This window comes from Heterodontus francisci, chromosome 6 (assembly GCF_036365525.1).
Source record: "Heterodontus francisci isolate sHetFra1 chromosome 6, sHetFra1.hap1, whole genome shotgun sequence".
NCBI classification, from domain to species: Eukaryota; Metazoa; Chordata; class Chondrichthyes; order Heterodontiformes; family Heterodontidae; genus Heterodontus; species Heterodontus francisci.
In genome coordinates this window covers 34,913,714-34,930,550 of record NC_090376.1, presented here as the reverse complement: position 1 = coordinate 34,930,550, position 16,837 = coordinate 34,913,714, and the positions used below count along the sequence as shown (strand labels likewise).

The 16,837-nt window shown below is 41.6% G+C and overlaps 1 protein-coding gene across 7 annotated transcripts in view; it reads right to left on the bottom strand.

Annotated features, from left to right (window-relative positions):
- The window catches only part of supt20 (SPT20 homolog, SAGA complex component), an 81,926-nt gene extending 66,588 nt beyond the window's left edge, over positions 1–15,338 (bottom strand). For all 7 annotated transcript variants that reach the window (XM_068033461.1, XM_068033456.1, XM_068033457.1 and 4 more), the window contains exons 1-9: positions 15,184–15,338; positions 11,247–11,333; positions 9,108–9,143; positions 8,938–8,996; positions 8,781–8,847; positions 7,031–7,157; positions 6,696–6,799; positions 1,256–1,372; positions 274–327 (exon numbers count right to left, since the gene is read on the bottom strand). In XM_068033461.1, the coding sequence (XP_067889562.1) occupies positions 274–327; positions 1,256–1,372; positions 6,696–6,799; positions 7,031–7,157; positions 8,781–8,847; positions 8,938–8,996; positions 9,108–9,143; positions 11,247–11,249 (567 nt within the window). In that variant the 5' untranslated portion in view covers positions 11,250–11,333; positions 15,184–15,338. The remainder of the gene's footprint in view (positions 1–273; positions 328–1,255; positions 1,373–6,695; positions 6,800–7,030; positions 7,158–8,780; positions 8,848–8,937; positions 8,997–9,107; positions 9,144–11,246; positions 11,334–15,183) is intronic.
- Positions 15,339–16,837: the final 1,499 nt, after the last annotated feature.

Below are 16,837 nucleotides of genomic sequence, written 5' to 3'. Positions count from 1 at the left end.
GATTACCTTTCCACCAACCTTTGTATCATCAGCAGACTTAGATACATTACTTTGTCTGTTCATCAAAGTCATTAATATAGATTGTAAATAGCTTCAATATATTGAACAAATGTGTCCTTATTACCTGAAGGAAGTCCTAGAAACTGCTTTGTGATTTTGCTCCACAGCCTTCAGCAGTGATAATTATACAGTAAAGTTTATAAAATAAACATTTCCATTAAGTAGATCTACCATGACACAGGAACCCAATGAGTAGATTGCTATGCAATTTACCTGTGTCCATTTGTGGTTGTCACTCGTTATTGCATGTACATCACAAATCAAAGTCTACAGAAAAAAAATACAAAGAACAGAATAATAAAACAACCATATTTTACAGGTTAAGAAATTGTACAAGTGCAAGATGAGCATCAAGCAAGCAAGTTGAGCATAATATTACAACCTATAGGAAAGAAAGCATAATAGTAACTGAAACAATCACCTTATATCAAGTTAACTAACAATTGCACTCCCCTGAAATAAACAGCTTAAGCTTTTGACGACTTCAACCTACAGTTTGGTAATGACAGTGTTGTTATTCTAAGTTTCTATTTGTGAACTTATTCGGTCAGCAACATCTTATATCTGCATGATGTCACGTGACTGCAACGAACAAATTACAATATTACAAGTTTAGGCATAACAGTTGAACTGGATGGAGTATCTCATTCAGGGGCACAGCTGAAATAATCACAGAACATTCAAACTACAGATCTTTCTACGACTTTCAACTTGTGCTATTTAAATGGTTATTTTAAACTTACAGGGTAGAACATGAGCTACCATAACTTATCTTATTATGACTGAGCAGTGATGAGGTTCGATAATTGGCCTTAGTTTTCTGAGATACAGAGTACAGTGAAAAAAGAGAAAAATAATTCTAGATTATCCTAAGCAGGAAAGTGTATACACAAAGTTAGATGAGAATGCCATCATCTATGGGTCTACCTCCTGAACTAGCTCCCACACACACATGCTGTGGATTCACGAATGAAGACCGGTCACATGGGTAAGACACTAGAGGCTCAATGGCATCTTAGCATAAAACAACAGTAGTAGAGAAAAGACAAACAAAAAAAATTAAGAATTTTGTCTTCAGGAATTATTTTGTCACAATATACTAACTTCACTAAAAGGTAACTGGTGTGTGTTGGTGGTTGGGGGTTGAAGTGAATGAGCGAGAATATAACATTTAACAACAAACACAATTTATTACCTGCATCGTGGGCCGAAGTAATACATGCCTGCTTTGGTATGTAGGTGCTTTCACGTGACCAGACTGCCGATAATCTCGTACTTCGGCTACAACACATCCACAGTGAAAAATATTCACCTGGGAGGAAAATAAAATTTTAATCGAGCAAAAATGGTCAAAATTGATTTAACAAATTGGTGCTGATTTTAAGTCAAAAACAAATTTGAGGGGAGTCTGTTCAAATGACTGACTAAATCAATGCACGGACCTGGCAGTAGAAATAATGGTGAGGCTGATATAGAATCATAGAAAGTTTAAGGCACAGAAAGAGGCCACTTGGCCCATCGTGTCTGTGCCGGCCGAAAAATATCCACCTATTTCTAATCCCACGTTCCAACATTTGGTCCGTAGTCCTGCAGCTTACAGCATCTGAGGTGTATATCCAGACTCCTTTTGAATGAGTTGTGTCTCTGCCTCAACTACCCTTTCAGGCAGTGAGTTCCAATACCATCACCACCATCTGGGTGAAAAACGTTTTCCTCATCTCTCCTCTAATTTTTCTACCAATCACTTTAAATCTATGTCCCCTCGCCAATGATCTCTCTGCTAAGGTGAATAGACCCTTCACCTCCACTCTATCCAGGCCCCTCAAAATTTTGTACATTTCAATCAGATCTCCCCTCAGCCTTCTGTGTTCCAAGGAGAACAACCCCAGCCTATCCAATCTTTCTTCATAGCTGCATTTCTCCAGTCCTGGCAACATCCTCTTGAATCTCCTCTATACCCTCTCTAGTGCCACTACATCCTTTCTGTAATGAGATGACCAGAACTGCACACAGTACTCAAATTGTGGCCTGACCAATGAGTTATGCAGTACCAGCATAACCTCCCTGCTCTTGTATTCTATACCTCGGCTAATAAAGGAAAGGATTCCATATGCCTTCTTAACCATCTTATCAACCTGTCCTGGTACCTTCAGGGATCTGTGGACATTCACTCCAAGGTCCCTTACTTCCTCTACACTTCTCAGTATTTTCTCATTAATCGTACATTCCTTTATCTCGTTTGAACTCCCCAAATGCATCAACTCACACTTCTCCAAGTTGAATTCCATTCGCCACTTTTCTGCCCATCCGACCAGACCATCAATATCTTCCTGCAGCCTACAGCTATGCTCCACGCTATCTGCCACATGGCCAATCTTTGTGTCGTCCGCAAACGTCTTGATCATGCCCCCTACATTTACATCCAAATCGTTAAGTTCACCACAAAAAGCAGGGGACCCAGTACTGAGCCCTGCAGAATGCCACTGGAAACAGCCCTCCAGATGCTACAACAGCCGTCAACAATTACTCTTTGTTTCCTGCCACTGAGCCAATTTTGTATCCACCTTGCTGCATTTCCCTGGATCCCATGGGATTTTATCAGTGCTCACCATTATTAAAGAGTAAATCGGACAGCATCTTCTGGCGACCACACATGCATAGGTAAACAGAGAAATCAGGAAGCTGCTCTCTAAGTTGCCCTGCTCCTCCAGAAGCTTCACTAATAGTATCACACCAAAACACTTAGCATTCAAATACATGGAAGGGCATTAAATTGCAGTATTTAAGTAATAGCTACCCACTAAACATGCCAGAAAAAATTGGGGCTTGTCCAGTCATGTATAAATGAATTTTTAATGGCGTGATAAATCTTAATTACTGCCAAACCTTTCTGGCACTGAAAATGATCTTTTACAAGTGTGGAGCCTCATTACTTCAGATTTTAATTATTGTTGGGAGATATAAAAAAAATGTAATTTAATTTTTTCTTTGTCTCATCTCTCCCTCCGTCTCATCTTTCTTTACCTCTCTTTAGCTTGCTTTATGTACATGAGTTGGCATTGAATTAACTGTTCTAACTTACACTTCCTGGTTCACATGTTGGGCTGGATTCTATAGAGCCCTCGACGTCGGGATCCATGGCGAGGCGGGGGCGCCAGAAGATGGCCCCAGTTGAGGCCTGTCACGGACCTCGACGCCGGCAGGGCCTGGCCCGATATTGCTGGTGGCAGCGAAACCATGTGATCATTTGATCTTTCTTTAATTTTTTACATTTGCTGGGTGGGCTAATGGACCTTTAAAAATGGCGTCAGCGCCTGCGCACAGGAGGCTGACACCATTGCCGGAGATGGACAGTCCACCCCCTCCACATGGGGGGGGGCCGCCCCAGCTATTTAAGTGAGCTGCCGCGGTTTGGTGTGCAGACCGCACAGACAGGCCACCATTCTTTTCACCGGCGGTGGGCTTACAGATTTCAGCCCATTGTGTGTCATTAGTAAAGATGACAATGAAATACATAGTTCTTGCCCTGTTCACACAGGCTGCAGATCCTCCACAGAGAGAGGTGCGCTGTTTTGGATTTCTAATAATCACATATTCCAGTGTGAAACATATCAAATAGGAGCAGGAGTAAGCCATTCGGCCCTTTGGGCCTGCTCCGCCATTCAAAAAAGATCGTGGCTGATTGTCTAATTCAGTACCCTGTTCCTGCTTTCTCCCCATATCTTTGATCCGTTTGGCATTAAGAAATATATCTATCTCCTTCTTGAATATATTTAATTTTTATTTTTTTACTTAGAGATACAGCACTGAAACAGGCCCTTAGGTCCACCGAGTCTGTGCTGACCAACAACCACCCATTTATACTAATCCTACATTAATCCCATATTCCTTACCACCTACCTACACTAGGGGCAATTTACAATGGCCAATTTACCTTCAACCTGCAAGTCTTTGGCCGTGGGAGGAAACCAGAGCACCCTGCGGAAACCCACACGGTCACAGGGAGAACTTGCAAACTCCACACAGGCAATACCCAGAACTGAACCCGGGTCGCTGGAGCTGTGAGGCTGCGGTGCTAACCACTGCACCACTGTGCCGCCCTAATGACCTGGCCTCCACTGCCTTCTGCGGTACAGAATTCCACAGGTTCACCACCCTCTGAGTGAAGACATTTCTCCTCATCTCGGTTCTAAATGGCATACCCTGTATCCTGAGACTGTGACCCCTCGTTCTGGACTCCCCAGCTATCGGGAACATCCTCCCTGCATCTAGCTGTCTAGTCCGGTTAGAATTTTATAGGTTTCTATGGGATCCCCTCTCATTCTTCTAAACTCTAGTGAATGTAGGCCTAGTCGATCCAATCTCTCCTCATAAGTCAATCCTGCCATCCTAGGAGTCAGCCTAGTAAATCTTCTTTGTACTCCCTCCATGGCGAGAACATCCTTCCTCAGATAAGGAGATCAAAACTGCACACAATACTCCAGATGTGGTCTCACCAAGGCCCTGTATATCTGTAGTAAGACAACTTTGCTCCTGTACTCAAATCCTCTTGCAATGAAGGCCAACATACCATTCACCTTCCTAACTGCTTGCTGCACCTGAATGCTGCTTTCAGCAACTGGTGTACAAGGACACTCAGGTCCCAAAGTTCATAAGAAGTCTGTGGGCAAGTCTAAGTGTAATGAGCACTAGGGCCATTCGTCTGTAACTGACAGCAAAACCTGGGCCAACATCTTGAACAGTATTCCAAACTCTTATCTAAGATTGGGCTCAATGATGCATTCTGTCACAGGAAGATCCTTTGTCATTCAAAGTTATGCTGTCAAAGGGCAGATAAAACAACCAGTACAGCAGTTGTTTGGTAGACAATGGTTCTTTTTACCCAGAAACTGCCTTGGTATTTAAAATGCAAGTTCAGCAGCATGGATAAATTTCCATAAATCCTTACATATATTGGTGTAGAACACAACAGAATTCATAAGCCTGGACAAAAATTTTCCATGTTATCAGACTGTAATTGGACCATAAGAACAACTGGACAACAGAAACCTGCCCTGCGGCTGCCCCTACCTTAACCCTGTAGTCAGCTTCATCTTTCCTTACTCTCAACTCAGCTCTGTATCCAGTATTTTCTCATAACCTAGCAATGATAGAATTCCATTTGAGGTCTAGCCATCATTACCAGCCCAACTACTTCCGTACCCAGTCCAGCCTGTGGCCTGCTTCCTACCCACTGTCACTTCCAAGCCAGTCCAGTTGCGTCTTTTTTAAAACCACACTCTGCTGTGTTTTTCACCCTGTGAACAATCGAACCAGACTTTAACCTACATAAAAATTGCATCTTTATTTATAATATTTTTATTTACAAATATTACAATATTTATAATTTCATATGTTTAGAATTATTTTAACTATGTTAATTTATAGTAGACATTTATGCTGCTGTAAGGAGATGGGGGAAAAGAAGCAGCCCTGTATCCATATTCAAGGAATGCTAAGGCTTAGCTGTGAGACTAGATCTTGGTTGAGAGGATGGAGTGTGGATAGTGTGTTACAGAAATAAAGGACACGGCCAAATGCCCACAGCGGACAGAGTGTCACGGACGGGACAGCGGGAAGAGGCTGTGGCTGACCACAAGATATTGATGAAGCTTGTGCAACTAGGAGGAATAGATGGGAAAGAGACCAAATTATAAAAATATATAACAAAAGAAAATGATCCATGTATCCATCTGTTTTCTTATACTATATTGCTCATTATTACAGGAGTGTTGAACTTGGCCTTGGACAAAATCTTAGGAAATGAATTCGTAAAAGACAAAATAATTTAAATAAAAAGTCTGGGAGTTATTCATTTCCTAATGCCAGCCTTTTTAACTATAACTCAGCTACTACATTGAATTGGTAGATTAGATTTGCCAAATCTTCAGATATTCGCACTTAGCAAATTTTGTCAAGACTGAATTCCAAAGCTGGGACTACATTTTCTAAGCAACATACAAACATATAAATTTCACACAACGTAGAGAGCACATATATGCCAGTTGAAAACTATTACAAAATACTGTGGGGAGGAAAATACTTTGCAGTGCATTGTCCATCAGATGTTCATTGAGGGAGTACTTTGTCAGCTGCTTTTCCCTGGCTATGACTCCATCAAAAACTCAGAGAATGAGGTCATCTAAATTTCAGAGCAGCACCCTGCCACTCCAAGGAGGAGGAACAATGAACTTTTAGAACAAAAAAGAGCAAAATCCAAAATTCTAGACTTCCACTGTCTCTCGCTGAAAAACTTTTATGCCAATGGGCAACAACCCTTCTCAGATCGATTGTAGTTTTAACTTTGGGAGTTACTTCAGCCCCAATGTGGAACTTACACTCAGCCAATTAGAGGTCTATCTGATAGGATTCCCCAGCTAGCCTGGGTGACCCCTGCCCCCAGACACATCCCCAATCTATTACCAAAACCATAATCAGTACAGGGAGAATCACAGGCAGCAGCACAGCACATCTACCCCACACAGATCAATTTTTTTGTGCAATGTAAAAGGGGAGTTTTCTGACGCTCCTCCCCCACAGAATTACACTGGAATTATTTTGATCATGTAGTTTCTCTCACCCATATTTTATCTCACCTGAGATTTTTCCAAAAGATCTACAAGAATTGGTGGTAGCTCCTCTGCATCCAAGTATTCCAGCAACTCTCCCTCCTCATAAGGTAACCGGATTGTTTCTGAATCTGAAGTTAGTAAAGCTTCTTTTTAAAATTCCAATATAAAAAATTTACACAAGACATTTTTCTTGACACACACAGGCAATACTCTAACAACTGTACCCTAGATATTTTTCTATATTTGCAAGAAACCAGATGAAAAGCAGTGTTTACAATAATAAAATTGCATGGATAACTTCTTGAGGTTGTTTATCAAGCTCTTGTAATTAATAGTCTACGAACATTAAACAATGTTACCTGATCCATTTTTCCCTCGGAGCATCAGGGAATAGCCTTCATTTCCGGGATATAGATTTATCACAAGACATGACACTCTTTCTTGCATAACCAGTTTCTCCAGCAGGTTAACATTTCGCCTTAATTTCTGAGAATTAATCAGAAATTTAAACAAATGTTAATTTTAGCTCTCTGGCAAACATCTGAATATCAACACACCATTAACATATTGTTTGCCTTTGCTCCGTGACCTTTTGGTCAGCTATGTGGCCTGGTCCAATCTGCACCTTCTCCTTTGTTATCTCTTGCCCAACCCCCACCTCACTTGTTTATAATCTGTGACTTTTCTAATATTTGTCAGTTCCGAAGAAGGGTCACTGACCCGAAACGTTAACTCTGCTTCTCTTTCCACAGATACTGCCAGACCTGCTGAGTGAATCCAGCATTTCTTGTTTTTGTATCTGAATATCATCACTTGTTATATCGTTATTAATAAGTTCTTTACAAAAGTGATGTAGCAATCTATAAATATTGCACTTACAGGCTATGCTACTTTATAAGGGCATTATTATAACCAAAGGTAAGAAACAATAACAGCAAAACGCTTTGCAATTGTCATATTACTCAACCATTTTTCCCCTTCCTTCTTGTAAATTTTGTCCACCAATTCCCCTCTTCTAAATATGTTGACTCCTTGTGAGGCATTGCGCTGCAAACACTCTGACAACTTGTCATTGTCATTTTTCATGTCTGAGCATTGACAACAGGAGTTGGCTATTCAGTCCCTCAAGCCTGTTCAATTACATCACAGCTGATCAATATCTTAACTCCATTTATCCTCCTTGGTTCCATATCCCTTAATACCCTTGGACAACAAAAATATATCAACTTAAGTTTTGAAATGTGCAATTACCCTAGCCTCAACAGATTTTTGCAAATAGAGTTCCAGATTTCCACTAGCCTAATTTTACAGTTATGCTCCCGTCTTCTGGACTGCCCAACCACCAGAGGAAATAGCTTCTCTCATCCACCCTATCAAATCCTTTAATCATCTTAAACACCTCAATTAGATCACCCCTTAAGCTTTTATACTCAAGGGAATACAAGCCTGATCCATGCAACTTGTCCTAATAAGTTAAACCCTTTAACTACAGCACAATACTATTCTTGCTTCAACAACTACACATGTACTTCCAGCAGAGGTCCCCAGATAAGAATCAGTAGTAGAAATTTTGCTGAATTTAACCTCTCTCAAATGAAAGCATTGTGGCCAATTGTAGGATACCCAACAGTTGAGATCAGCAGCTAACTCAAGGACAGATCAGGAATTAAACATGGGATCTTTTCAATCCTGGTGGCTTCATTTATTCAAAGCATCAACTGATGAAACTTTATGGGACCCTAACAGACCTCATCTTAATCAACTAAAATAAAATTACATTTTCAGAATTAGTAAAGCTTTTTAAAAGATTCAAATATGGTTTTAACTGTTTCAAAAACCTAGTTACATTAAGAATTTATGTGGTTACTTGGAAAGCCAGGCCAATTAAACCATTAAGGTAGAACCTAAAACAAAAAGGGAAGCTAGATTTAATATTCCTTTCTTCTACTTGGGGATTATCATTTACTAAACTTTCATTCTTGTGTCCAATTGACAAATAAAATATGAATTTCAAATCTTAATTGTTTTAAAAATGTTTTCCAGAAAATTTTCAAGCAAACCTAAACAGGTCATAGAGGAACAATGGATTAGTGCATGAACTGTGAATACCTTCAGCTCTGGTTCTTTTTCACATTCTTCCATGTACAAGTCATACAGTTTCTGATGCACAGATTTCCTAAAATAAGATTTAAAATTCATTTTTTTTAAATTTTGTAAGTTAACAATATACATTTAACTTTAAAGTATTTTAATTACAGAGCACCACCTTCCACTGGATGAATGTCTTCTTTTTGGAGGTCGTTGCCTGGCACATCCAATTATGTACTACAAAGAAAAAAAATCATTATATATACTGAATAACTGCGTAACAGGTGTAATAAGAGATGCAGCACAATGCTACACAGCAGAATAGATGAGTTGCTGTAGATGACTCACCTCTGCACGGTCCAATGCATACTCCAAAGCGTGATACTACAGAAAAAAAAATTATTTTACTAAGAAATTCTAAAGATACTAAGCAACTTGAAATCCACTGTTTTGGGATTTCCTTCTAGAATTCCCCACCTATATATATATTATACATACACACAGTATGCCAAATTATTGGGCATCCCAACAATGGATACATTACTTTAAAAAGAACCTCCAGGAAAACAATCCAAAGGACTTAATATATTTATATTAAATAGGGAACGGAAATCCACGACTTGATCGCGTTCCTCTCCAAACCATCACAAGAATTCTTCCTGCATATACAGGATGCACTGATTCTACAAGTGATCCACTGGTTGTAATGAAGGAATTAATTGCTTCCACTCCATTACCAGATTATACCTGCATGAGTCCAAACCAGCTATTAAGACTATGGTCTGGGTGACAACTGGTTCAACCAATGTATAACTTAATCCAAAATATTCCTTTTCAGAAATATGATTTCAGGTTTTACCTTGTTGAAAGTAAATATAAGAATGTAAGAGTGAATGAGTATTTAGTTCGATGCAAATAATTCCTTGTTTATAGCAACAGGGAACTAAATTACTTGGAGCAGGTGTGATAATAGAATGGATGCCCTTTTCTACCACAAATCAGAACTTTACAGAATCAGAACTTTTGCAGAAAACTGCTGAGTCATAAGTTAGTATATTCAAGCCGTCTTCATCAAAACCCAACATATTGCCTGATGCAGAAATAGTGCTGTGCCACCTTAGATATGAAAGGTACAGCAGACATACATGCAAGAAACATGTTAACATGCTTTCAAGCAAATGTATCTAATTACCAGCAAAAAAGCTAAAGGAGAAAATATTGCCAAGGATGACCAAAGCCTTGGTCAAAGAGGTGGATTTTAAGGAGAGGAGGGTCCTAAAAGATAAGTTTTGGATGATCTGAGGTTTATGGAGAGTGGATGGCCAGGAGATCATTGCAACAGTTGAATGTGAAGGCAACAAAGGCATAGATAGTCTGATAGAGATGGAGCTGGAAACATTAGAAGTGGAGTAAGCTACCTTTCCAATGGAGAGGATATGGGTATGGAGGCTCAGCTCCACGAAATAGGACACAGAAGCTGCCAATAGACTGGTTCAGCCAGACAGTGGCTGCAGAGGGTGATGGAATCAGTGGCGATGGAGCATAGTGTGCAGTGGGGGCTGCAGGGGATGGCGTTAGTCTTCTCAATATTAAGCTGGAGGATACTGCAGCTCATCCAAGAAAGCAACCTAACAAAGGGGCAACGGAGGGATCAAGTGATGAATTGGAGAGATAATTTCACACACCAGGCTTTACAAAGTAAAGCAGGGTAACTATCTGGTGCTCAACAATGTGAATTTTTCCACCCATGAAGCTAAAGGATGGCCACACTGGGAAATGGAGCTATAACTCACTTCAAGCGCACATAGCCAGCGTCAAGCACAACCAGGTATCCTACCTTTAGATGCAGGGCCAAGCTTGCCTTTACTGACACAATTATATGCCTTAGCTTCAATGCCAGCAGAGTACCAATACGACCTTTTCCATTCCCCTCACTAGTCATTCTGTGTTAGATTACTATTTTAGTTCCAATTTTGGACAGTTCTCCCACAGTAGGCATACACTCACTTGGAACTAAGGTAAGCCTTGCCAAAACTATTTCACAAACAAACCCTGCAGCCAACAGAAACTTTCACCTAGTCAATCAGTACTGGAACTGAAGATAAATGCAGAGGTGAAAGATTAGCCTAACCCCCCAACCCACCCCATGCCACACAATCCCCTTTAAAAAGTAAACCTAAAATTAATATTCAAACATCCTGCTCCAGCCAAAATCAGCTCACGACTAAAATGTTAAAAATTAAGATCAGATATTAATTTCCTTTATTTTTACTGTGAAAAACATTCAACATTCTAACCATGGTGTTACCATGCTCAAAATGAGTTAAAAATGTAGTGCAATTCCTGATAACTTTCTATAAGATTAGTTTCTTTCTTGTAATTTTTTTTTTTAAAAAGACAACTTTAGCAATCGACAAATGGGTGTCAATTAGCTATCATTTCAATTCACAAGTTAACAGAAAAACTGCTTAACTGCACAAAACTTACCATTATGAAAGGAATCAGGCCTCAGGTATCAGAACCAAAATCATGAATGCAGGCACAAAGTCATGACTCTCCAACAGACTTCAAATTCTGTTGAAAGCAAAATTAGTTTATTGTTTTGCAGGACCTTCACAAAGCACCAAAACAACAACAATTTGCTTTGATGTAGCACCTTTAATGTAGTGAAACATCCCAAAGCATGAGAAAGATCAATTATTTATATTTTAAATGGGTAAATTACCAGTTACTTTTACATTTAGAGTACCAAGACGATCTTTTCCATGTTTTAACATATATCTTCCTGTCCTCTCAAGGCTCCATCATGCCATCCTTTGGGTAACACTTTAGCCTGTATATTGCAGGTGTTTAGGAACAGGACCACACAATTCTTCTGCTGATTTAACCTTTCTGTGCAAAAGCATCTGCCTTGCCCTGGGAGCACTTTCCAGTGGCATTGGCAATGTTGGGACTTATATTGTGAATTGATCATTTGGCATTTTTATTATTGTCACCAATAGCGCTATTAAGTGGCACTTACTGACCAATACCTTATTTACCGATACTCTGTTTGGGTTCCACCAGGACCATTCAGCCACCTACCTTATTACAGCCTTCATCCAAACATGGACACAAGACCTGAATTCCAGTTTTGAGGGGAGAGTGACTGCCTTTGACATCAAGGCAGTATTCAACCAAGTGTGGCACTGAGAAGCCCTAGAAACACTGAAGTTAATGGGGATCAGATGAACCTCCAGTAGCTGCAGTCATAACTGAGTTTATCCACCAAGGAAGGTCTTAAAGTTCCTCCAATTTAGCAACCAATTTATTTTAGAAAAAATTCCCATGGAATACTCTGTGCAAGATGAATTTATTTACATTTACCAGTTTGAATCTGTATCCCCCTTGTCCTACTCTTGCTACTTAGCCTAAAGTAATATTGCAGCTTTACCTTTTCCATTCTCCTAATTATCTTATAAGTTTCTCAGCCACCTCCTATCCAAGCTTCTCCAGTCTTTCCTCCTAACTTAGAACTGACATCAGGAATCAGCCTGTGACACTGTCTCCACAGCCTAAATGTTTCATTTACATTTAGGCCAACAGAAGGGGAAATAATACTCAAGGTACAGTCTAACCAGAGTTTGGGTATGTTTCACATAACTCGTGGTTTAATTTTCTATTGGTTTTGTTAATTGCTGTTCTGCATTGGTTGGACATACTGATCCTAGAACACAGAACATAGAACAGTACAGCACAGTACAGGCCCTTCGGCCCACGATGTTGTGCCGGCCCTTTAACCTACTCTAAGATCAAACTACCTACATACCCTTCATTCTACTATCATCCATGTACCTATCCACGAGTCGCTTAAATGTCCCTAATGTATCTGCTTCTACTACCACCGCTGGCAGTGCATTCCACGCACCCACCACTCTGTGTAAAGAACCTACCGCTGACATCTCCCCTTCATCCTTAGCTTTTTCAACACCATCCTCGGAGTACATCCATTGCTTATTTTTTTCTTCCTTCATGTAGTGCTTTATATTTGCTTAAAGTAAATTTCATCTGCCACGTTTCCACTCTCATATATACTCTATCCAACTCATTTTTTAAATTTCTGAGCTGCTTCCTCCAAATCCACTGCAACTCCTGGTTTTGTATCATTTGCAAATTTGACTGCAGAGTTTCTCCATCCAGGTAATTTATGTTTTTTTTTTAATATTTCTTCTTGTGAAGGATGCATTTGCTGCCTCTAGTTGCCTCAGGACAGAGTCAACTTTGTAGTGTGGGACCAGAGTTACATGTAGGCCAGACTACGTAAAAGTGGCAAGTTCCCTTCCCTGAAGGACATTAAGAGAACCAGTTGGATTTTTATGATAATCCAGCAGTTTTCATGGTCATTTTCTAGTGCTAGTCTACAAATAAGTAGATGTATTGAATTCAATTTCACAACTTTCCAAGGTTGGATCTGAACTCTCAAGCTCTAAGGCTGGAATTTTACCCTCATCGAACGGGAGCTGTCCAGCAACCGAAAAGTCCGTGGCAACCCCGCCTCCGCCTGACCTGGGGGGAATCTAATCTGGATTTTACAGTCCCCAGGCCGTTAACTGGATTGAGGCGGGACTTCCACCTCATTGAGGCAGGAGGTCCTGCTTAATGGAGCTGCCGGCCAATCAGCGGGCCGACAGCTCTTGGTCCCAGTAGCGCCACCGGGAGCAGTGGCCACTGCTGGGATGCAACCAAGCTTACACATGAAGAGGAAGGATGGCCCAAGGAAAAGTTACGTTTTTGGGCCTCACTGGGAGTGATCGGTCGGGCCCCGGCGAGGCAAGGGTGGTCGATTGGGGGTGTTGGGAGGGCATCGGGGTTGCCTCCATTGGGCACAGGGTGCCTGATTACTTTTAACAGGCGGCTTTTCTGGGACCTGGGCCGCCCGCCTTTCCAACGGTAAAATCCCTGTGGCAGCGGCTGAAGGCCCTTAAATGGCCGTAAACTGGCCACTTAAGGGCCTTGATTGGCCTGGGTTTTCGCCATCACTGCCCCACGTAAAAAGGCGGCAGAGGCGGATGTGGGTCAGGAAGGGTACCCCGAGCCTCCCAGTCCATTTTACGGCCCCCCACCACCATCCTGCTCTTGGGGGGGGGGGGGGGGGGGACATAAAATTTCAGCCCAACTTTCTAGTTCAGTACTGTAACCAGTAGGCTACCATAAGCCTGATACCGCGATTCCAATGCCATGGTCTGAGCAAACCAGTTCAGTATTTCATTGCACCTGGACCTAACTCCTGTAACAAATATTGTGGCTTTCCATCTGCAAACCAATTCATTATCCATTCCTATGGTTACCTTGAATCCCTAATGCTTTAGTCATTTGTGTAGAACATTGTCAAATGACCTTTTGGAACCTTGATACACCATATTGTAGGGTTTCCCACAGACCACTAGGGTTGTAACATCCTCAAAGAAGTTGAGGAGAATGGTCAGGCAGGATCCTCCCCTGCTGAATCCATGCTGACTGTTGTTAAAGTTATTATTGTACAGATAGTCTCAAGTTTACTCCTGATTATTGATTTCATCATCTTACATTGATTGAAGATAGACTAATGAGTATGTGACTTTGTGCGTATGTTTTGTCCCCCTTTTTGACTATGAACACACTAGCCTATTACTCGTCTACTGTTTACCATCTAATACCTCACCAGTGTACAGTAAATCACATCAAACGATGATAAATCCAAGCCATAACTGGTCAATTTTTAAAACCCTTTTAGCCTTTCCAGGATTTCCAGCTCATTTAACCAAGATTATCTCTTCTTGAGAAGAGCATGTTGTTCATGTCCTCACTTATGAATGCTTCTAGCATTTATGTAAATACACCTTGCAGACTGACCTCCTTTCGTTCTTCTGTCAATTCCTGGTCTCCGGTTCTTATGTCACTCTGGCATTGTTGTCTACACCAATCTGTTGGCTACCTTCTACCTTGCAATCTCTCCTTTCTGGGATCTGACATTTAAACTGCCCTCCCTCCTACCTGTACAATTTCACGGGGCTTGCATTATCTGCCTGTTGAATAAAGTATTCAGCGAAATATAAGTGGCCATTGTTCAATAACGATCCGGCACTCACTGGACATCCACACATCCCAGAGAAAGAGCGAGCCCATCACCACACTCAGCCCAAGGGACAGTGAGATGAGACCAAGGGGAGGGCTTCCGCTTCTGCAGCCCCAGCCCCGGCCGAGATCAGCGCTGAGACTGGAAGTTGGGCGTCTCCCTCGGGAGAGCTGTACTTTTGTTCTGATGAAGGGGCAGCACGGGGTATCCGCCATCAACCCCTGATTCCCCAGGCCTTGTGCACTTGTCAGTGAGAGGGGGCAAAATCGGCGCAACTCCACCGACCCCACGCCGAAACCCCGATACACACGCTACAAAAAACTGACTTGCCAGGTTTCGTGCCATCGCCGGCCATTTATGGAGGTATCTCAGCTCCCGGCCACTTGTTTCTGTGTTTTAAAAAAAATTATTATTACTGCGAAGCCGCTACTGGAATCAGAGACCCGCCGGTCTCCTGGCGGCCATTTTCCCCCAGTTGGACCAAATTTCCGGTGTGGTGCTAGGAGGCGGGGCTTGGGGACCGGAAACAGCAGGCCAAAGGTCAAGAGCTGTGCTGCCAGGTGCACTTGTCTGGGAATTGGAAGAGTTTTTTTTCCAGGATGGACGCAGAAGGTGGCTGGGCTGCACTGGGCGGAGATGGAAAAAGAAAATGATACAAGGAAGTGATCAGAGATGGCCTTATCTGTGATTGACCCCATGGGAGTAGGGAGTCCAAGTGAGATGGCATGTTCAAGGGATAGGCCATGAATATGGGTTAGGGTGTTTACTTGGAGGGAGCGCTGAAGAGAGGATAGGAGGGCAGTGAATTCAGAGAAGAGGGAGCATGATGAGAAAATCATAGAATGGTTACAGCACAGAAAGAGGCTATTCGGTCCATTGTATATGTTGGCTCTCTGAAGGAGCAATTAACCTACTCCCCTGCCTTCTCCTCGTAGCCCTGCACATTCTTTCTTTTCAGATAATAATCCAATCCCCTCTTGAATGCCTCGATTGAACCTGCCTTCATCACAATCTCAGGCAATGCATTGCAGATCCTAACCACTCTCTGCGTGAAAAAGTTATTCCTCATGTCACCATTGCTTCTTTTGCCAATTACCTTAAATCTGTGCCCTCTGGTTCTTGGTCCTTCCACCAATGGGAACAGTTTCTCCCTATCTACTGTGTCCAGACCCCTCATGATTTTGAATACCTCTATCAAATCTCCTCTCAACCTCTTTTCCAAAGATAACAGTTCCAACTTCTCTAATCTATATACATAACTGAAGTTCCTCATCCCTGGAACCATTCGCATGAATCTTTTCTGCACCCCCTCTAACGCCTTCACATCCTTCCTAAAGTGTGGTGCCCAGAACTGGACACAAATACTCCATTTGAGGCCGAACCAGTGTTTTATACACTATGACCCTAATGATAAAGCCTAGGATGCTGTATGCTTTATTAACTGCTCTCTCAACTTGTCCTGCCACCTGCAATGATTTATGCAGACGTACACTGTTACGACCGAGGAGTGCACTGTCTTTTCTAGTCCCGCTTCTCCGCAGGTCACAACATATATTTTTAAAATTTTTACCTAGTTACCGATTCGGTCAATCATATACTCTTTATCCCAGAATAAGATATACCAATCAGGTTTCTTTAATAAGGGGATGATGGACAAAGTGTTTGCGCTTGTAAACAAGCTCATAATCATCAGCGAGTTCCACTGCCTGTCTGGCTGTTGAAACCTTCTGGTTCTCCACATGGGCTATTACTAACGGGGGGAGTGAATTTTTTAATTCTTCCAGGAGAATTAGTTCTCTAAAGCTCTTATATGTGGCCTCTACCTTTAGCTCACGCATCTAATGATCAAAATTAATTTGCTTTACCCTCTCAAATTCTATAGAAGTCTGCCCAGGCTGTCTCCGCAGGTTTTGAAATTTCTACCTGTACGCTTAGGGACCAACTCATAAGTAGTGAGAAAAGCCTTTCTTGCCATCTCATAATC